The 22,328-nt window shown below is 41.4% G+C and overlaps 1 protein-coding gene across 2 annotated transcripts in view; it reads left to right on the forward strand.

Annotated features, from left to right (window-relative positions):
- The window catches only part of TBXAS1 (thromboxane A synthase 1), a 237,000-nt gene that overhangs the window by 98,329 nt on the left and 116,343 nt on the right, over positions 1-22,328 (forward strand). For both annotated transcript variants that reach the window (XM_082308784.1, XM_082308785.1), the window contains exon 5: positions 8,282-8,378. In XM_082308784.1, coding sequence (XP_082164910.1) covers positions 8,282-8,378 — 97 coding nt within the window. The remainder of the gene's footprint in view (positions 1-8,281; positions 8,379-22,328) is intronic.

Below are 22,328 nucleotides of genomic sequence, written 5' to 3' on the forward strand. Positions count from 1 at the left end.
TTCCTGCTTTCTGGGACACTGAGGATCCTCCCTGGCTTTGCAGCCACCCATTCGGATGGGTCCCCCCTGCTTCGCTAGAAAGCACGCTCCTCTTCTACGTGTTCTCTCAGTCATATTATCCGATGTAGCATCACAGTCATATCCCTCATCTTCTTCAAGTGCGCTGCTCTGTCTCTATTTATCTTGTACGAAATGGCTGTAGCCCTGCCACGGTAATACTGCCCGTTGTTTCCCAGAAATTGCTTACCTGTCTGTCAAGGGAAGCTGTTTAGGGCTCCTGACTAGAAATCAGGATAAGCACTCAGCAGATCCCTCTCCCTCCCTTACACGGAAAAAAAAGATGGCGAAAAGGCTGCCCTTGTTTAGCCTGAGTAACATTGTCTGCTTATCCTCCTCAGCCATCTCGTAGCCTTTTTTTTTTTTTTCCACTGCACTGATAAAAATAGGTAGCGCTGTTGAATATAAATAATAGACTCATACAAATCCATACAAATGAACACTGTGTAGATGGTAGCAAGTAAAGTTTTGAGAGACAGAAATTTTGCTATCTCCCAGAGGTAGCCTTCCCTAGAAATAGTCATCCAGTGTTCTGGAAATAGTAACCTGATGTTTTTTCTCTCCGGGTATGGCAAAGGAGTACTTTGGTAGTGAATTAGGTGCAAAGAGCCCGAGATGAGACTGCTCTCATGCGGCGTCTCGCAAACCCACAGAAAGGCCGGGCACAGAAATGTGCTGAAACCCACAGGAAACGTCTGCTGCACCATCACATGAGGTCAGTCAGGCATACTGTGCTTTAACGAGTACAGACAAAACAAGCTTTGGTGAAAATGTCACAGTCTAAACACGGGTAACAAAACACAGACTAATACAGTCCAAGCTTGGTGGGAAACACCATGGGAAAAGATTTAGAAACCTTCTTCTGGTTGTCTTGCTGAGGTGAAGAGCTGTGAGCGCTTTCAGCGTCACCCAGTAGCAATAGCACTGCACACCCAGGCGGGAGGAGCGACTGGTTTCTTATTAATATCACAGTACTTCTCATTTCCAGTTGCATCCTATAAAAGCAGTACCCTATTTACAGCTTTCATTTAGCATTAATGAAGTGGAATACTGATGTAGCTAATCAGCGCTAGCGGTACGATGCAAGCACACAGAGCGGCGGTGGTGGTGGTGGCAATCATCTTAGCCCAGTTGCCAGGATAAAAATAACCCCTGCCAGCCTTGGGAAGCGGCAGCTCCCCAGCTGCAGAGGAGCACAGCCCGGGACCCTGCGGCTCCATGCTGCTCTGGCACCCGGCTTCTCCTGCAGCCCACCTGGAGCAAGAAAAGAAACGATTCTGTTATCCCTGTCCATCCCCTTTGCCGCTTCTCTTCCCAACCCCTGAACGTGGGCATGAGTTTTTGTACTTGTACTTGAATCTGGACTCAGATTTCTTCAGAAAACCAAATGGACATGGATTGCCAAATATGCTTGTATAATTCAGAGGTGTTTTTTTTTTTATCTTCATGGCACTTTGTGAGCTTAATTTAATCCCTGTCATTCCTTATATGTGGGTAAATGTCATCTACTTCATTTCATGAATGAATTAACACAGCCATGCAGAGTCTGCGTCTCCTGAACTGCTCGCTTGGAAGGGGGAAGGGATTACTAAATGCGTGTGACACCCTCAAGTTGCTAAATCCCAGCCGGGGTTAGAGATGCCCAGAAACAGATCTCGTTTGTGCCCTGGTGTAAGGTACTTTAAAGACTCTACCAGCTCTGTACCTTGTAATGGCCCCAATCAGCCTTCCTCCTCCTTATTGTCAACCCTAAATATACCATGAGTCTCTCACTGCACCTGACAAGGGAGGAGCTCCTTTAAAAATAGCTGTGCTTTTAGTGGTGGGGAGAATATAAATAATCCCGGAATTTTCTTCCTTTTTTGATACTTCCTTAAGCACGTCAGAAAGCAGAGGTCTTTTGGCAAGGTGCAAGTTTGAGATAGCGCAGAGGTTCTTGGTATGTAGAAGATAGCATTTTTAATCCCGGGTACGTGGACAAAGAGGTGGATGTGTAGCAATAGAGAGTGGCACAGAAAGTGTGCGGGAGTGTCTGGGCATCTTGTTACATGATATTTTGAATACAGTCAGGAATTAAATTAATAGTTCTATGTGCTTATTTTAAAGCTTTCACGATATGAAAAGAGGCGTAGTTCATCGAAAAAGGAAACGAGGAACAATTTATTCTTAAATAGAAATCACTGTGGCCATGTCTTATTTTTTATGAATTTACACAATGGGTTGGATTAGTCTCCGGCTGAGGCATATTGGCAGAGCTGTGCTTTGAAACTTTTCTCTGGGCCTGAGTCTGCTGAGTGCTACCGGGCCTTCATTTTCATGTGCAATAAGTTCACCTGTTTCTAGGGTGGTGTGTGTGTGTTGTTTGGTTTTTTTTTTTTTTTTTTCCCCTTACATGGTAATGTGTATTTCTCAGTTCTTTAATATGAAGATACTCAGCTTGTCAGTGTTTTATAAAAATAGTCCAGGAAGGCACCCTGCCAGCTAGAGTCACAGCCCGGGATGCAGGAGAAGCGGCATGGGAGTTAGCTCCCAACTTTCCAGCAGACTTCCCCCTGCCTGAAGAAAGTTGGTGTGGGATTTCCAGGTGTACATGGCAGCTGAGGAGCTCTGCTCCCACAGGGAGTCAAAAAAAAAAAAAAAAAGGTGATTGCTGGCAGTTCCTGGCTCCCGTGTACCTGCCTGTGCCCCTTTCCCTCAGCTGGAAAATGGAGGACGTTGTTTGTTTTCCCCAATGTTTGTCGCTCCAGGTTGTTTAAATTGTAGGCTCCGCAGGCCTAGAATAAGCCTCCTACTTATGTATAACTCCTGCCAAAGTAGGGCCCAGGGACCTTGGAGGCCTCTAGCTGCTAATATAACACAAATAATAACAGGTCTCACGGTATGTTATGTATCGCTTAGTCCTACAGAGTCTGAATTGCCTGTGGGGGCTGGAAGGGGACAGTGCTCGTGACAAATCAATTTGCTGACCTCTGAAATAATTAAGCAAGTAACACCAGGTTTGAGTCCTATTTTAAACAAGCAGTGCGCTATTGGTTTTTTGTGTTTCTCTGCCTTCAGTGAACAGGTGTCTCTAAACAAAAGATGCAAAGTGATCGAGGAACTTTTTTATAAGGAAATGTCTTCTAAGAAAATTAGCCTTTTCCCCTGTATTTCTCTCTTTGCATACCTCTCCTTTTTTCCTTTTTTTTTTTTTTTTGTTCTTTGCTCTTCCCTGAGGAAGATAGGGATAATAACATTTTCTATTTTCATTTAGCCTTCCAGATGATCTTTGTGTATTGTACCAGACTGCAGCACAGAAAACAAAGCCTTGTTTATTGCCTAACAGCATATATGTGTTTTATGATTAATGTGATATGTTTGTAATACATGGGACTGATAATAGATAGGGAGATCAAAGTCTTCTGTGAATTGACAGCAGCACTATAAACAAGGTGAAAGGTTTGCAGGTGTTTCCCACACGGGTGTTACACAAAAACATATGGCCCTTTGCCATGATGTACTGCGTCCACACTCCATCTTTTCCTGTGCAGCAAGGCAACATTGCTGCAAGCTTTGCTCAGAGGGCACGTCTGTGGCTCAGGACCTGGGGGATGCTGTTGGCAGCAGATCACGGTGCAGTGTGACCAGAGAGATTTTGGGGGCACAGAAAGGATAATGCTAAATTGGTCCTTCAAATTAAAAATAGCTAATTGATCCAGTACATCGCCTGAGAACGGAAATCTGCATTCCGGGGGGGGATGGTCACTGGCAAACATTGGAAAGGGAGATGATGTGCTTGGGTGTTCCAGGAGGGATGAGGCAGTCCAACCTGCCTCTTGTCCCACTGCTGCTACCTCAGCTTATGGTTGGGCTCAGCAGCTCATCTCTCAGGCGTCTCTTACCTCCATGGGGTAACTTCTGTGGCCATAGCCATGGCAGGCACAGGTATGGGTTGGGACACCTGGGCCGCATCTCTGCAGAAAGCAATGCTGAGGCACACACAAAACAGCAGAAATCATTGCTGCTTATTCTTGCCAATAAAAGAAAAGATGTGTTTACTACATGACTAAATATTTGCCAAGAGGACCACGACATCCTGGGTGAAACCTGGAAACGAGGCAGAAGTGTCTGTCCCTTTCATTAATTGCCCTAAGAGCAGTGCTTGTCTGCTCTTATGAACCAGACTGCTGCGGTCAAGTGTGTTGGGTGATTGTAGCCTCTTCAGTTATTAAAACACTCTGAATGCAGATTGACTTCTTTTGCTCGGTATACTATAACATAACCACCCCCTTGACCTATGAGCCCTTTAGTAAAGACACTGGTGGGCAGCCTGCCTTTTCTGTAACTTGTGGGAGTAAATCCATGCCCTCTGTGGAACGCTTCTGAAAAACATTTTGCCTGGCCTTCCTGGGGACGGTGCAGCACACGGCTGCCCGCTTCTGCACCGGCAGCCCACTGGGGCGACGGCTCGTTGTCCACCCTTTCATCTGCTGGAGGAAGTTAACGCTGCCCTCGTGCTGTTGATGTACTGGTACCAGGTCTTTCCTGTCTCACCTTCCAACAGAGCTAAAGCTGCTGGTCTAAAAATGTGGATTTTTTTTCTGTCTTTTGGAGGGCTGCAATTTAAACTGAAATTTAGTAGAAATTGCCCTAATGGCATAATTTAAATAACTGAGGCCTCATCTACACTTGAAAATTACATTCATGCATGGGTCATGAAATTTATTTTTACTGGTATGGCAGCGTGACAACAGATTCCCATGTGGACAGAGTTGCATTGCTCTGAGGACGCCATACTACATTCACATGTTCTTGTTTCTGTGCAGGAGCGAGCTAGATAGTCACGAGTGTTTGTATTATATCCTGAATGCCCTACATGAAAGTATGACAAAGGGTTGGGTCAAGCAGTGTAATGGCACTGTATCACTGTAGTCAAAGGTAGGACTTTTGTGTGTGGGCAAGCCCTGTGAAAAGATTAACCCAGAGAAAGTTAATAAAAAGTGCTGTCCTAAATTATTCATGAATCCATTTGTAATGCACTTGCCGGGAGGCTTTTGTTTTTCTCAAACTCTTATTTATTAAAATCTGACAAGAATATCGGGTTTTGTTCAATAATAAATCTAAGTCTATGTGAGGCCAGAGATATCCTTATGTAGTAATACAGAATCAAAATGAAGTTACATGGCAGGGGTGAATATGTTATTTACTTGGGAAGAATAGATTATTGTTCATGAGGATTTTATCTTTTACTTGCCATTCTGGAACAAATAAAAAAAAAAAAAAAATCTAGTTGAGAGATATCCTCTTGGTTTGTGACCAAGGCCTTGATCCTGTAAAGGATTTTAAATATGTTAAAACTTAGTTAAGCATATTTCTGGTGGCTTTGAGGGTTCTGGACCTGTGCTTGCTAAAAGAAATAGCTCAGATGATCTTGTTTCATACTTAGCTGTTATTGTCGTTTTTCCTTAACTTCAGGGGAAGATCATGGAATTTATGCTCCTAGCCTGTGGATTTTGACTTTCAAAGCATGTCCATATGCACCCTCTTTTTCTTGTATCCTAGAAAAGGTTAGAAAGATTATATACAGAAAGTAGGAGAATGGAAAAAAGCCAGGGAGAGAGCTTTTACTGTTTGGGATACAATAAAAGATGGTAGTCTGTGTGTACTTTACAGTAGTCATTCCTTAAAAGCAGGCAGAACTTTGCTTAAAAAGCAATTTAAGATATTTTTTCCAGTATTTTCAGTTTATTAATTTTAGGAGATTTTTTTCCTTTCTAGTCTTTCTCCTGCTCTGCCCTTATTTATAACTGGATAAGGAAAGGAAAAACAGATGCCTATAGATAGAAAGTTAGAGAAGAGTAGATAAAAAAGAAAGAGCTTAGCTGTGGAAGCAGAACTGGGAGTTCGGGTGACTGGTCTGAGTTGGAGGATGATGAATAGATTTGTTTGCATAAACTTGGCTTGTGAGTCACTTTCTCATAAAAGCAGCTTGAGCAGGAGATGCTCCTGTCCCAAATTTTAGTCCTGAATGCTTTCAAGCACGAAGTACACTGTGACATAAGGTCTCTGACTGCGAGTACTGTCCTCTTATTCTAGTGGACTGGAGCTGGAGCTCTGCGGCTTCCCAAGTTTGAAATAAACTAGAAGCATCTCTCCCCCCCACACACATGTGCTTTGCATCATGTATCGTGTGGTGCCTCTTGGTGGTCAGGGTTAAGCTGTCTGGGTAGCATAATCACCTTCTGATTCAGATTTGGAATCTGGTGTTAGGGATTTGGTCCCTATGGAAAGCTGTGTGTTGGAGGACCATCAGTCACTAACCATTAAATGAGACAAGGAACTTGATAAACTTGGAGAGGGGAAGAGAAAAGCAAGATGTGAGCGTGAGAGGTCAGTATTCATGGCTGATCGCCCTGGGTAGGTTTGGAGCGGCACAGGTCTTCGCCTTGGGAGCTTGCTTTGCCTCTCTAATGCCAGAGAAATTGTATAAAGTACATGCGGAAGGGGCATGTAGGGTATTATCCTCTGTTGCCAAAGACTGTGATCAAAGCACTCTTTAAAATGAGGCCTCAACTCTTTCTTATGCACCTATTAGGATTCTGAAGAAAAGTTTGACCATTAACAGGCAGCTGCTTTGCTGTGGTTTACTTAAGTGGGAGAGGTGAAAAAGGTTTATTTTAATAGAATGTACAACCTGTATCTAAGGTTCAAGTGGAGCCTGTGGGTTGCATTTGGGAAATAACAGTTCCCTCTTGAAACCCACCAGAGAAGAAAAGAAGATCTCTTCCTTCCTGAAGAAAATGATTTTCTTGTTTTTCTCTGCCATTTGTTTGTTATGAGTTTTGGCGGTATGGGGGTCAAGGTGGACTGTGAAACCCTGCTTTGGAATCAAGATATTTGTCTGACTTGTTTGCCCCTGGTGAAATCAGTGCTGCTGCGGCTTCATTGCCATGGGAACCTCCAGTTACTAAATTTAATTCAGCCCAGGGTTTGCTTGTCTGTTCTGTTGCTGCAATGTAGACAGGTGATAAGCAATATATTGATACTAAGCTATATCATACCAAAACGATTAGGCATCAATATTACCACGGTATTGCAGCGTCTGTCGTATTGCTCTTGTGTTCTGCTCTGAGCTGCCCGGCCCTCCTGTGCCTACCTCCAGCCTCCTCTCACTCTCTCCTGGCAGAGCAATGGCAGCGCCGCCTACATAGTCTTTCTGGTCCAGCAATTGGCAAAGGTAGGGACTGCAGGCAACCTCTGCTTGCTGGTGGTACTCCTTCCTCCCCCTGCAGAGCAGCCAGGCACAGAGCGCCCATGGTCCTTCGGGGGATTGCTGCTGGAGAAGGGAGCTCTGCATGCCTAGGAGTTGTGGGGTTGGGGTGGGTTCCAGTACCTCTGCGGCATCCACAGTGGTGTGAAGTCTCCCAAGGACAGAGCCTGGCTCCAAAGATCAGATTAAACTGAAAGCGGGAAATAGAGGGTGTACAAGCAGAGAGTGAGAGACCCCAATCACCCAGTCTTCCTCCAGGGTTTTATTAATTTCTTTATGCTTGGTGGACCTTTTTTTTTTTTTTTTCTTTTTTTGTGTTTGTGTGGTTTGTTTGTTTTGGTTTGGTTTTTTGTTTGTTTGTTTGTTTTTTTCCTCTCATTGGTGTTATGTAAGGTTCAGGTGGTATCTGTTAGATGGCCATGTTCATGGTAATGCAGAGCCTGGGCTCTGAGATGCACTCTATTCCAGTGCTAGTGGAAGTGGTGGAAGTGTGCCTTTACTGCAGCCATGCTGGGGGTGCTTCTGGAAAGGCTCATAGTAGACAGGGCTTTGCCATGGAAAGGCATTTCATGTGGCTAACTGCAGGATAATTGATTATGTAGGTCTTTCATGATTGTTTGGGTTCTTGGTTATTAATGTTTTGCCCCTCTATAATTTGGTTTAGTGATACTACACCCCTTTGTACAGAATTCACAGTGAGCATAGAGTGTGTAAACCTGTATGTTAAAATGTTGGCTGAGTATCGATTAATCAGTAAAAGGTTTTAAGCTGTTTCCTTTAAATTCCAGGACCATGCATCTTAATTTAATAGTTGAGAGGGATGGGGAAAGATACTGATTAACCCACGGGAATATATTTTCTGTGATATTTGTTCATGGCAAGTGTTTTCAAGCCAACAGAGGTATTTTAGGGAAGGTGATGGTTCTCTGGTTAATGTTATCTGCTAAAATGACTCTCTGCTTTCTTTCTTTGTAGGTACTACATTGGTCGCCAGATGTTTGTGGTGGTCTCCACACCAGAGATGATCAAGCAAATCTTAGTGACAGACTTCAGTAACTTCACCAACAGAATTGTAAGTAGATAGAAATGTTGGCTTTGTGGATGGAGGTGGTTGTACTGTTACTTTGAGCTCAGAGGGAGCTGGAAATAGAGACTGGGGAAAAGTACAACATGGTTCAATGAAACTTGGAGGTATATAAACTCACTAAATACACCTTCTGCCAGGACAATCTGAGGATGAAAGAGAATGTCCTTAAAAGAGATACAATGCCCTTGTGACTGAGTTACCAGATGGATGCTGAAGAAAGAGGCTTTCAATATCCAGTTTTGCCACTGACCTCCTGTGAAATCCTGGGAAAAATCACTTAGTAGCTCTTTTCCTTGTTCTCGATCTGTAACATGGGGACAGTGTTATTTGCTTTCTCCCACCCATGGTCTGTTTTGTGTTTTTAGACTTCCTAAGGCAGGAGCAGGCTGCCTGGGACAGGGACATGCCTCCTGCAGCTAACATGTGTTGCTTTGTCATACTCACTACTCTGAAAATAACAAGTAGCAAAGAATGAATTTGGGGTTAGCAAGGACTTACACATATGCTGTTTGTTACCTATTTTACATATCTATATACACATATGTATTAAAAAGCTCTTTTTCAAGTACTGGTTAGAACAAATAATGAGGGGAGAATGGCCAGAGGGGTAGTAAAGATTTCTAGCAGTTCCTCAGCATTTTACAAGGAAATACTGTCACTGTGACCGCACACTGCCTCAGTGCCATCCATTCCCTGCTTCCTCCTGGTCCCTTTGTATGCTCAAACCTGCTCAAATAAACTCACATGTATTCAGGAGGGTTGTTTGTGCCCCCAGGAAAAATTTCATCTCTGATCAGCTGTCTGGCTCCTCTGCCCCTCTGATCCTCTCTGCAACCAGACAGTCTCTTTGCAGACTGCTTGTCTCCTTTGCTTGCTTCTTTTGGTACATGAGGTTCATCTTGTGACTACCTGTATCTTATTTAATAACCACTTGTACCAGTCACCCTCCGTTCTTCCTATAACTCACATCTGAACGGAAGAATCCTGGTGTGCAAGCATCTTAGGCTGAAGTTGTTGTGTGTGGCAAAAGTCTTTTCTCCATTTTCTCTATATTTGAAGGAATTTTCCACCCCCAAGCAGGAACCCTGTTTCTTCCTGTCTATAACTTTCCCATGCTTTTCTCCTGTATATTTGATAGGAATAGACTGTACCCACTATTCATAGCAGTAACTGGTACCCAAATAACACCTCCCTGAAATTAGAGAGCATTCCTTTGAGGGTACATTCAGATATTTGTTCTGCTCTTAATTTTAGTCAGCCTTGTCATTTGAATATGTCTGTCTGTGCATTGTCACCCTTCTTATTTGGCAAAATTTTTCTTTCTCTCCAGGTTTTTATGGTCAGAGGTTTATCTCTCTTTCTTGTGGTTGTACATCCATCTGTCATGGTCTGTAACATTTGTGTTCCTCTCTAAAGTGCAGGTAGGTCAGGTCACTATAGCCAGTCTCTCTCCCTTTTTTTCTTCATCAGGGATCTATTAGGTATAGCCATCTGTGTAGGTTCATATCTTGCCCTTATCACTTGACTGTCCCGTGAACAATTTGTGGCTTTTCTGCACAACACCCTGCTTTATGGATGAGGAACTGAGGCACAGACTGAGTGACATCCCTGCCACTAACCAGAAAGCCTGTGACAGATGAGAATATTTAACTCCTAGCCCTCTCTTTAACAAAATGAACAGTTTCCCCCCTGTGCACTGTTGCTATTTCTGGCTTGCTTAATGCCCATGAGTCTAATTCAGATATACTTGCTTCATCTTATGTGCTCTTATCTGCTTGTTCCATGGTCTTCTCACACAGCTGCGATATTTGCGCGTTGTTATTTCTCACTTTCTTCTTTGTTCTCCCTGTTCCAGCCGTTGCTTTTCACTTACTGAAGATAAGCAGCCTTCTGTTTCTGGGTCCTTCCACATCTAACCTGGGGATCTTTTTCCCCTCTTGAATTTTAATACTGGAAGCTACCTCTCCTCTTTAAATCAGAATCAGCTCTCTCAGTGAATTGTTCGGCTGTCCTGTGCACTAACGATTCTGTATGAAAATAAATAATACTGGATGGTATGTAATGAAGGCCAGTGGAATTTATTCAGATGTGATTTTGGTTGTGTGTGAATAATGGTTGAAAGGTGAGAACGAGAAAAGCACTTTCAAAGTAATAGAATTCTTTCTTCTCATATTGACTGAATAAATGTCAGTTTAAGACTTCTAATAGCGTTGCTTCTGTTTGTGTATTTTAAAATTACTCAAAGCAAGCTCCTCTACTTGCCAGTGAAGAATTCAAAATGCAAAATAGATCGCCCTAACTTATTTTACCCATTCCTTCCCCAAATGGTCTACTGATGAGTGGTTACAGAACTGACTTTGGAGTCAGTGCTGTTCACAAAGCTAAGCTAATATCTCTCAGTCCAGATGTGGCACATGCTTATTATTTCAACCCAAAGCCTTTTTTTACCTTAAGAGTGTCAATCTTTAAGGGTGAGAAGGATGGGAAAGGAGGTGAGACCACTGAGTTTGGCCTTGGGAACAAGCCTTTTCTTCCCCGCCTCTCCAAATGCATTTCCAAAATCAAGATGTGTACCTCATCCACCAGAGGTGAAATGTGAGTTATCTAACCCAGAATGCCACGAAGAAGGATTGTTCATCACACTCTGTAGCAGTTGTAGCAACCATATGTTAACAAAGTGTCACTAAGTTGCAGTCTGAGCAGGACTAATTCTAAAAGCTGAGTGTATTAGGGGGTAGAAAAAGTTTATATTCCATGTTTAATTTGCTGTTCTTTCAATGAATCTTAAAATACCTATATATTAGAATAAAAGAATGGGAAATAGAACTTGTGAAGGGTTGTAAACAGTGGGTGATGTACTTGATAGAAGTGGGTAAGATGATGATTCAGTGAACTCTGAGCTTTTATTAAAGCTGTCTATAATATGATGTCATGCCCTTGAGTGCTTGTAAGAAGAATGACCTTAATCTGGGATTGTGCACTTGCTGGCTGCTTGCTGGGAAGTCATCAGAAGACCTTCATGGAATCAGGGTGGTTTTAATCTGCTGAGAGGACTCTTTGGGAGCATCTTGTGTCCTGTCACCACATCCAGCGAGACCTGGCCCACTTGTACACTTCTCTCACATGGAACCTATCTGCTCACTCATTATATGGACAAAGTAGATTTTGCATGTGAAGAAAAGCCAAACTCCTGTTCATTTTATGCAATTATGTTTCACTTTGATATTATACATTCCACATCTTTACTATGAATATCTTTTGAATATTGCTGTAAAAAGCCTTTTAAGTTCCATTGCCCTCTTCTTTTGTTTCTGTGTTACTGATTAGTAATTCTTGCAACAGAAGTGTATGGTGACTGCAGATCAAATCTGCATTAAGGTTTACTTCCTCTTAAAACAAGCAACCAAGTCTAGCAAGCAGGGTGTTATTCCTCTGTAGGCATGGGGTATGTTTATTGTTAACTGTATAATCACAAGAAGGCAATAATGACATTCTACTTTCCCACTTAATTTTGACTTAAGGTGAGCAATGTAGCTATCTAAAAACAAAAATGTGTACTGTAATGTACCTTCATACTTGAGGCATATGAAGCCTTTTCCCTATATTTTTAGTTATAGTTGAAGAAGAAAAGATGAAAATTAGCTTATAGATCTTGGGCCAAAAAATATGGAATTGATTTTAATTTAGGTTAACCATGGAAACCTCAGCCAGCATTCTAGGCAGGGCTGCGCTGCAGTAAATGATACCTTTTTCTCACAACTATGGTAAGTCGTCTCTTGAATAGAAGCTTTCTTTTAAGAGCACTAAGACCATTTTTAGTTGCATTACTGTGTTGTGAGTGAGATAGGTTTATGATGTTTGTTGCATTCTGCCGGGCAGGATAATGATACATAATCTGTTTTCAGATTGTTTTTTAATTTCTGCATTGAAAATTTGTTTTTGAATTAGTACTTGAGAATCATTAAACTGTATTTTTAAAAATGTAGGATCAGAATGTTAAGATGGAGCAATGTGAAGGGAGATATTACCTGGTATGTAATTTAAATTATTTAGAAGTTGTAGGCCAAAGTATTTGCTAAAAACGTGAATCAGTGAGCCCAAAGGCAAAGGTAAGTACTGGCTAGTCAAAGTTTGTCAGGCTGCTGGAGTCAGTACTCTGCCAGGATCTATGTGGCTATCACAAGTGGAAACTAGTAGTTGATCTAGACCAAATCCTTAAATCTGCATGCCAACCAGCTGGAGGAGGGTGACATTTTAAAATACAAAAATCTACACCGGTTCCAATAGCTGTAAGAAAACATCACTGTTTTCTCATCAGGAGCTTTGCTGCTACTGTGGAAAGAGTAACAATGGATTAACAACAAATAATAATGAAGCGGTAAAAGTAAGAACAAAAACGTAGCATGGAAGTTGATATAACATGGCAGTACAAATTCCTTGTATCCCTCTTGAAGGAAAAGACAGTTACCTGAGCTGCTTTTGTTTTTGCTTCTGTCTGTCCTTTCCCTTCCCCTCCTCCTAGTTCATCTGTGTGGGACATGATTATTCTTTTTATGTGTAGAATTTGCCAAAGCTCTTGGCCTCATCTTTATTTCGCTAAATCTGTAAAGCTTCAGGCCTATCTGTAGCATTAAACAAATAAAATACAGCCACCAAATAGGAAGGAGCCCATTTTCTGCGTCTTGTTCAGCTGTGGTCCAGACGGCTGCCATACCCCTGCATTGGCGGTTCTTTCTGGTCTCTTGTTAGAGGGCACAATACTGGCAAGAAAAGTGTCTGTATATATTGCTCTGTCAAAAGGTCTATCCAAATTTGATACAAGATGCCCTCCAGAGGTCCCTTTCAACCTCAACCATCCTGTAATTCTGTGAAGTTTGGGTCAGGCCCTCAGCCAGCATAAATCAGCATACTTCCAGTAACTTCAGACGACCCTACACTGGCTGATAGCAATTATGCATCTCCAGAGTGGGGCTGGGATGCACAAGTGCCTTCAAACAGCTCAGTGTGGTGCCTCAGGAACTGACTCTGTGTGTGTGTGTATGTGTTCTCGGCCTTTTGCAAGTAAAGGGTCACTTGCATGTCTTGTGCAATGTCTTACTTGATGCCTTCTGCCTTGATTTTTAGAGTACAAGCATTGCCCCGCTGATGTGCTGTCATTCAGTAAACAGTGGTAATTCAGTTGTGTATCCAAACCCATAGTCTGATCCAGTTTATGGGCTGGGCTGTTTCTTCAGTCCCTCTCTCACAAATATGGTTTATTGTTTTGAAAAATAAACCCACTAACATATTCATTTGGAGACGTGTCAAGTAAAAATAGTTAAGGAATGAAAAGTGGTGTACTGTTGCCAAAAGACGCGTATATATGCTGTCTTGACCCTGTACCCTTGGTTGGTTTAGAAATGTTTCTTTTCTTCAAATTAAATGTCCTAGGATTATTTCTGGTTGTGTCAATGCCATCATCATCCTTTCAGGTGAATTTCTTAGTTTATTTTCAAATTGTTGCAAAGTGTGATGAACTCAGTTTGTAAACAGATGATGAGTGTGCTTTGTTAGAGGCTCACCTTCGCATGGATGCGTAGTTTGGAGCACTAGTGACACACAGTATGACGACAGGTAAGTTAATATTTGGAAAATGATTCAAACAAATGAGAAAAAAAAAAAGGTGAAATATATATAATGAGATCTTCATTTTTCCACTCTTTAAAATGACTGTTCAGCAGGATGGTTTAGTACACAAGTGATGTTCCAGTGTGTGCTAATAATTCAATTGTGATATTTATTTTTAAAAACAAGCTGGTTTTGTGGCAGCAGAGGGACAGAACGTGCTTTAAATTTGTTCACTACCCCAGTCTTTTTAGATATGTTTTTTCATTTTCCCATTCCTTCATCTTGTTTCATCTTGGTTTTTGCTGGGTTCACATAGGACATGGAAGGTGACCAGCATAATGCTTCTGAAGCCAACATGTCCCAGGATTAGTTGTTACATCTGCATGTGTGCATGAGTGCGTGCTTTTATATTTGTATATATTCATAGATGCATACAGATGCACACATATTGATTTGGGGTCTCTGTGATTTGAGGAGGTGCTGAATCCTTAGTCCTCACTAGAGCCTCCTGGACACCAGTTGTGCCATATCTTACTATGGAAACTTCACAAAATGTGCCTCTTTGTACATGCCGTGGCGACATTTCAGTTCCTGATGCAGCAAAGCCGTCACGCCTGATGGCAGGCCGTGCCTTGAACACCCAGTTCTTTGTGATAGAGCTGCGATGTTCTCTCCTCCCTCCCTTTGTAGGACAGATTCAAGCAAGCGTCGATCCTGCCACATGTACAATAAGGCTCAGTCTCATTTTGCTGAGAATATTCAGTGCTTCCAAAAATCATTCTGTGACTTACAAGGATAAGTGAAAAGGTGTCCAAGCAGTGAATTTATTAAGATTTACTTTTTTGCCTAGCAGTTCTCTACAGCTGCTAGATCATAGTTGGTTTGAAATCTTGGCTGGTACAGCGTCATTATAGGAAGGGAATTATGCTAGCAGGGAATGCATTTGGGTGTATAGCACTTAACTGTTTAATATTAATTTGTTTGCATATTTGTGGGTGCTGTTGTACAGCCATGTGAGCCCAGATGCCTGAGTGATTTTCCAGTGCCAGTCCTTGCCAGGGAGCTGAGCAAGGGCTTTTATCCTTGTTTTGACCTGATGGTTCTTACTGGGCTGTGCCAGAGCAGGAGCTCCTACGCTCAACAACCATAATGATGTATCTGCTTTCTTTCCCCAGTGTGCCTCCATGGCTGTCTTCTAGACATACTAGGATACCTTTCTAGCTTGGTTAAAGTATATGTAACTATTTTGCTGCCTTCTTTACCTGGTAAAGTAGCTTTTAATTCTGGATTTCTTTTTTTCTTTCCTCTTTTTGCCTTCAGAGCTTCAGTTAATTTTTCTGAGCAATTAAATCCAGCTTTGTTTAAATGTTTTAAAGTAGCAGTGCATAGTCTTGCAATAGACACTTTAAAATTAAAATAATAAATATTGAGAGGGTCATTTCTTTCAGCCTGTGTATGTCTTTTTATGCATGCACAACAGATTGCCCCTTATTCCCCATATGCTGAAGCTAATAGCACAAAACTAATGTTGTCAAATGATCACTGCTATTGACTGTAAAATTAATCAGACTTTGGCTTCAGTTTGCCTTAAAGAAAGACTTGACATATTAGTAGACGGTGTTCTGGGAACCACCTGATCCTCTGAATCCCAGTGAGATGAAGTCTGGTTTTGTGATTAGGGCTCTAGGTTGGGATTTAGGAGCTCTGCGCTCAGTTTTTGGCTTTGCTACAGAATTCCTGTGTTCACAAGGGCAAATAATTTAGGAAGTGCTTTGTCACCTTAACAAATGTAAAAGACTATGTTGGGAATTTCCAGCTGAACATTATCATTAGTGAATGTTAGTGCTTTAGAACTGATGGCAAAAGGTTGGGGTTTGGTTTACCTGTTAATTCAAATAGTTGTGGTGGGAGAGTTTTTTTGTTAGTTCTTAAAAGAAGCTTCAAAAATGTCGTAGAAAAAGTTTTATTGAAAAACTCTTTTTTTTTTTCTTTTTAGTAACTTTCTCTTTTGAAGTATTTAAAAAAACCTGAAGTATTAAAAATATGAACAGATTCAATTGAATGTATTTTGAGGATTATCATCTCTCAAGTTTGTCATTTTTATTTGTAATTCTAATTCAGGACAGGAAACCAAGTGAAATCTCTGTTCTGAAAAGTGGGAAAGCTCATTTGTACTTACCTTGAACACCTGGCGTGTGCCTCTGCTGACTACTATTCATAAAAAGATGTTAGCATTTACTTACTTCTATGCACATTCTTATGTCTCATTTAATTCAGTGGGCCATGAGCGTGTATTTATATTGTTAATAGTCTGTCCAGAATGGGGATGTTCCCTTAAATAGGAGCCTTTGGTTTTCTGTGCCATGCATGGTAAAGGCGGCGAACACGGTCTCTTCTCACACACTTAGGTATTTGATAAAGGCTTCTGAAAGTTTAGGAATGTATCAATAACAATAGTTTGGAGTTCCACAGAATGGCTTACAAGCAATCAATCTAAAACTGCTGACTGTAGTTAAGTTCAATTAGTTTGAGGATGGTCTGGTTGACTGACTTGGAAAGACACTCTGTTAAAGTGAACCTCTAACTGACATTTTATTTCCTTTGAGTGGTTACTTAGATGGTTTGCTGTTTGAAGAAGGTTTCTGTGTTGTCATGGCTGGAGGGAGCTCTCCTGCAAGAGGTCAGCATATCCCCAGCAGTGGTGGTCAGGCTGTAGCTGGGCTTGGAGAAAGCCATGCTTCTTGTAAGGGTACTATTTTAACCAGCTAATGTATTGTCCGGCTAGGTCATGTGAATTTGTTTGCTTGAGATTTATGTATCTCTAATTGAGTAAGCAAACACTAGTATTTGTTACATTTCCAGGTAAGACAGCAAATAAAACCGGCTGATCCCTCCTGTGTGAAGGGCTAGCAGTGATGGTGGAAACAGATGGGTTACACACAGATGGAACACAAAATAAAAACTTTCCACTTTTTCTATTTTCCAGACATGGGTTGTCTGTTTTCGGATGCTCTGGGCCATAAACCTTGGCAATATAAAAGCAATGCAATTGACTGTAAGGAGGCTAGAAGGCTTAAAAACAAGTTTCCTCTTCCCTTGCCCCCCATCAAGACATGATGAATCAATAGATTGAGACCACGGCTGATGTTGAGATGCACAGTCATCTTATCTTTTACAGGATTTATTATGAAGTGAGTTATTTTTCAGCATGGGTCTAAGTATTTGGATCTATCCCTGGTCTTTCCCTGGTTTATTAATGGGCTGCAGTGCTGCCATCACCATGGTATCCTGCTACCTCTTCCCCTGTGAAGACTGCAAAACTGCATGTTGATGAAATTTACATTTTTAATTCTCCACTCTCCATGCCTGTACATATAAAAATGGTTTGCAAAACCATGGGGGAACACAAACACAAGGACAGTCTGGTATTGAGAAATGACTAGGGTTGCTGTGTTGTTTTGTTTGGTTTTAATGCTCGCTCTTTATGCTATTATATTGCAGCCATCATTGGTTCAATACCTGCTCCTAGGTAGACACCAGAACACCAGATGGATTTACATACTTTACAGCACTAATGATAGTGGCTGATAATGTGTGCAAATCTCCCTTTTGCTGATTGTTCAAGGCAGTTAAGAAATACTGAATACAGCTGTACATAATTACGCTTCTTTTGAAACTAAACCAGCCTGTGAAATTTCTGTTCCTGGAAAATGGTCAAAATTAGTCAATAACAAAAACAAAACAAACAAACAACAAAAACCCAAACCCTTTGCATGTACTTAGTTAATGGTATATTGTGACATTCTGTTTCTTAGATGCAAGGCTTCCCTGCCAACTCTATTGAGACTTAAAGGGGGGAAAAAATGCTGCATAATGAAACTACAAAAAGGTGGTTTTGCTGCAGGTGTAGGAAGATGCTGATTTGACAATACTCTGTGCATATGCACTTGTTTATGTCAGAAGGAGTTTGTGTAGGACTAAGTATGTATGTGTCTTAGTGTGTTGCAAGTATGCGAAGGGACATTCCCTCTTTCTACCCACTCCCTGTTTCTTTCACATGTTTCTTTGAGTTACTCTAAGATCAGCTTTTGAAATTATCTTTTTTGGCTTGTTTATCCTCACCTTTTTCTTCTTTCTTCTATCATTCTGCGAAATTTCCTTTTCTAAATGACTGAAGAAAACAAGATCAGAGTTTTATTAGGTTTTGCCTTCCCTTCCCCCAGTTTTTCTCCTGTTGAAACTTGCCAATCACTTTTAAAGCCTACATTGGGCTTTTCTGCAGCACAGGAGATATCATTAAGGCTTTAAACCAACTAATGAGGGAAATGTGCGCTGCTTGAAGGCTCCTGCAATATTAACTACATCCAATTATGTTAGGTAAACGTATGAGTATAGTCAAAACAGGATGAAAGCATATCTTTCTATTCAGGCCAAAAGCACTCTTCTGAGCCAATCTTTCATCAAACTTACATTGGCTATTTATTTACGGGTTTTGCAGCACTTTTTTTTTTTTTATACTGCAATGCTGAAGACAAACAACACTTATAGACAGAAAGGACTATCTATTCCCAGGGCCCTGTTCCTTATTTAAAGAACACGTTTTATTGCTGGATAAAATATGTGAAATCTTAAGGCTGATAAATATTTTTTCCTGTTTAAATACAGTATTGCTTCCTTATCTAATCCTGTCCTTAGCTGACTGTTATGAGTAGGTGTGATACATGTGGAGTGGAGATGCAGTTCATGCTGGTCTTTTGTGGTCCTGACCTTTGATTTCTGTTGATTTGTTGTTTTCTAAAGGGAAGTTCAACTTATCCTACTTCTTTGGGCATATGCTGTAGGGATATTTTTTCTGAAGCTTAATTAGTCTAATAGCACGGATTTTCAACAGTCCCTCATTTCTGACTTCTGAAACCGTTATTTGTCAGTGGCAGATTGGTTGTTTTGTTTACAGTTTTCTCCCTTTTCCCTACTCTTGACATATAGTAGAGAGTCATGTCCTTCGATTCCTGTCTTTCCCAGTCTGCTTTTGTTGGGAGAAGAGTAATTAGTTTGTCACTTGTTCCAGAATTGACATAGGCTCAGATCACAACATTCAAGTTGACTTTTTTACATACTTGAGCAATCAGAGTTCAGACCCAGTACTTTGCTTTGTCTTCATGTCCTTATCCGCATTTGGAGATAACTCACCTGCTCATGAACAAAAAGTCCTTTTGAAGCATCTGATGGTAGAGGAACCCGTTCAGGTCTATGCAAGTGATGTTTCACAGCACAGAGAAGTGATTTACACGTACCTACCCAGAAGCCTAGAAGTTCAGCACTGAGCATTGGAGCAGATGGGACACGGCAATATACGATAGTTTGAATGGTTGTCATGTATCATGCCTGAGATCTGTGTAGCCTAGCTGAGTGTCCTCTTTCAAAAGTGGCCAGCAGCAGAAGTCAAAAGACTAGCATAATAGCAAGACAGACGGTGACAGCAATCTTTCTTCTGCTTATCTGCCCAGTCTCCAGCAACCAGTGCTGTGGTGACTTCCAGTGCCAGAGGATGTATCTGAGCGTTGTTTCTCCTAATGGCTCCATTGGCTACAACTCAGTTCCCCCCCACCACTTTTTAATCCTTTCTGTTAACTATTATGCAAGCAGGTGACTTTTTTTCATGGATGAGCTTTTTGTTTTGAGTGTGATAGGAGTTATATTTGGGGACTTGTGTGTGTGTAAGTGAAGTTCATTCCTCTTCAGTGAAAGTTAATGTGATACACGTGGGCATTATTATACTAATCCTTGCAAGCCTCTGCTCTTCATTTTAAGTCGTTTAAAAGTAGTATTGTGATCTCAAAAATAGTGGGAATAATTCTCTCTTTAGTCATTCATTCAGATAGCTTAATCCATTTACCTGTCTTTATGTTTATATTTGAACTTAAACATATGAAAGGTTTTTTTCCTTTCCTTTTTTTTTGATATAATGGTAATATTCTTATCTAACACAATGGTAACAACCTTTTGTTAAGATGTCTTAGCTGGGTTCACTATTCCCACAGCAAGGTCTGCAGAATGGATCATGTGAGCATTCCTCATCTGGTTCAGCTCAGAAGCTAATCCATCTCAGTTTATGGATCAATGCAGACTTTTTCAAAACTATGCAGGCTGACTCGGCACTGAAGCAGATGATGAGAGCTCACACGGGCTCCACCAGCTCCATTTCAATGGTGGTAATCTCTAATAGATGGGAGGTGGCTAACAGCTGATGGGGTAGTAGCATCTTAAATTGATGCAGCTGTTTTTGTAGTGGTTCTCTGACCAGAGCCTGGAAAGTTGTCTTCTGATCTTTACAAAATTACCTAGCAATTAACCCCAGTAGATTTCTTCTAAGCAAAAATTTTTGCCATCCTGGTTTTTTGCTTGTTATCGTACTCTATGTAATGTTCATTCTGTAAGAGTAAAGCTTCCATGGGAAAGGATGTTTAGAAACGATGTGCTCCTTACCACTGACAGTGTGTTGCAGCTATAAATCTTATAGATCATAAGTGAAAAATGAGTCGGCAGGTCTTATTTTAGTCTCCAGTGAGAATTCTTTGTTTATATAGCAACCACATATCTTGGCACCATTTGTTGTAAATAGTTGATAGCAAATAGTTGGCTGGTCTGAGCCTTAGGAAGGGACCACGCTGCAGTGTGTTATGCAGGCGCTGGGGAAGCGCTGCGCTGCGCACGCAATGCTCCCGACCACGACCAAGGAAAGTTGCAGAGCATTGGCCAGTGCTGCTGACTTTTCGTCAGCGTTAAATTCCCCACACTCAAAAGAAAAAGGAAAGAGGAGGAGAGGTGTAAAATTCAAGTCTTCACACTGCATAGCTTGCTGCCAGCTCTCCAGCATAACAAGTGCTCCCTACTTTGAGCACACCTGGCCACTGCTCATTTTCATGTTGATTCACCTGTTTCTGAAACCTCGGTGATGGTTAGAGGAGGCTCCATTTAGCCCCACGGACACATACACGGCAACAGATATATACACGGATCAGGAAACAGCTATCCTGCAGCAAAAGAAAAGGATTGTTGATCATTGTTAATTATTTACTCCTGCCAGTTGGTGTTAAGCAATAGAAACTAAAATAACTACATTCTTTACTGAAATAATGTCCCATTCTTCTTCTTTTCCTTCATGCTTGCTCTTGCAGAAAAGGGTTTGGGGAAGTAAGTAGTAAAAACAAGAACTATCTTGCACTGTTCTCCGCTGCTAGATTAATTGTAAGTTGAAAATACACAAGATATTCTTTTTTTCCCTTTTCAAGGCAATTGCAAAGGACAGTTTCCCCATTTCCTTTTCCATTTTCAGTATGCGCATTTAGATGAAGCTAAAACTGCACTCTTGCACTTTTTATGCAGCTTTCCTAAAATAATTCTGAATAATTTAACAATGGCTCAGAAACATTCCAGTTTAACCAGTCGTTGACCTTCAGTCACGTTTTAATGTCATCAGGACTATACTGGTATTTCATCAGTTCCAAAGAAGCTGCATAGTAGCAAAGGCAATGGTGGTATCTATAATTAAAGTTGCCCAATGTCTTCCATTACAATGTTTACCTCTCAGTAGATTATCAAACTTTAACTGCTTCAATTAATATTTTCCATTTAGAATTTTTCAGTCAAAATGGTCTCACTGTTTTATTTTAGGGAAAATATAGGGTTATTTATCCATTGTCCTTCGGCTGGGGCTGCACGGCTAGAAGGCGCGTCCCCTGGGTGGTGGATAGGGGATCCCTCTCTGGAGGGTGCACCGGATAAAATTGAAGAAGGTGCCGCGAACCAACGCAGCCTAAGGGAAGGCCACCCTGACAGAAAAACCACTGGCCCTCCAAGTCATGGGGGTTGGGCAGGAGGCCAACTACTTCCTCCCGGAAAAAAAAAATAAAAAGTTGCAGAAACGACGAGCATCAACTTTCAAAAAAAAACACCCAAAATGGCGGAGATGGAGAAAATCAGTAATGAAGTGAGGAGGAGGAGATGGAACTGGATCGGTCATGTCTTGAGGAAAAAACCAACAGAAGACTGCGCTGTGGTCCTTGGGACTCCAGAGCACGCAGCCGCAGACCGATCGAAGTGGAAGAACGATGTTCGTGCCTTGTGTGCCTCCTGGCGCTGAGAGAATTCAGAATCAGAGCAGATTTATCCATTGTGGGGAAAAATAAGCCCAAAGTCTTTGACTTTGGGTTTGTTCCCTCTAGTGTAAGGGCTGGATATAAAAACCACTTTGAAAATCTGACCAAAATGCTTAAGTTTATAAAGCCCTGAAGAATCTCAGTAAACACAGACTCAACAAAAATTATT

Source organism: Platalea leucorodia (genome assembly GCF_965183815.1).
Source record: "Platalea leucorodia genome assembly, chromosome: 4".
NCBI lineage: Eukaryota > Metazoa > Chordata > Aves > Pelecaniformes > Threskiornithidae > Platalea > Platalea leucorodia.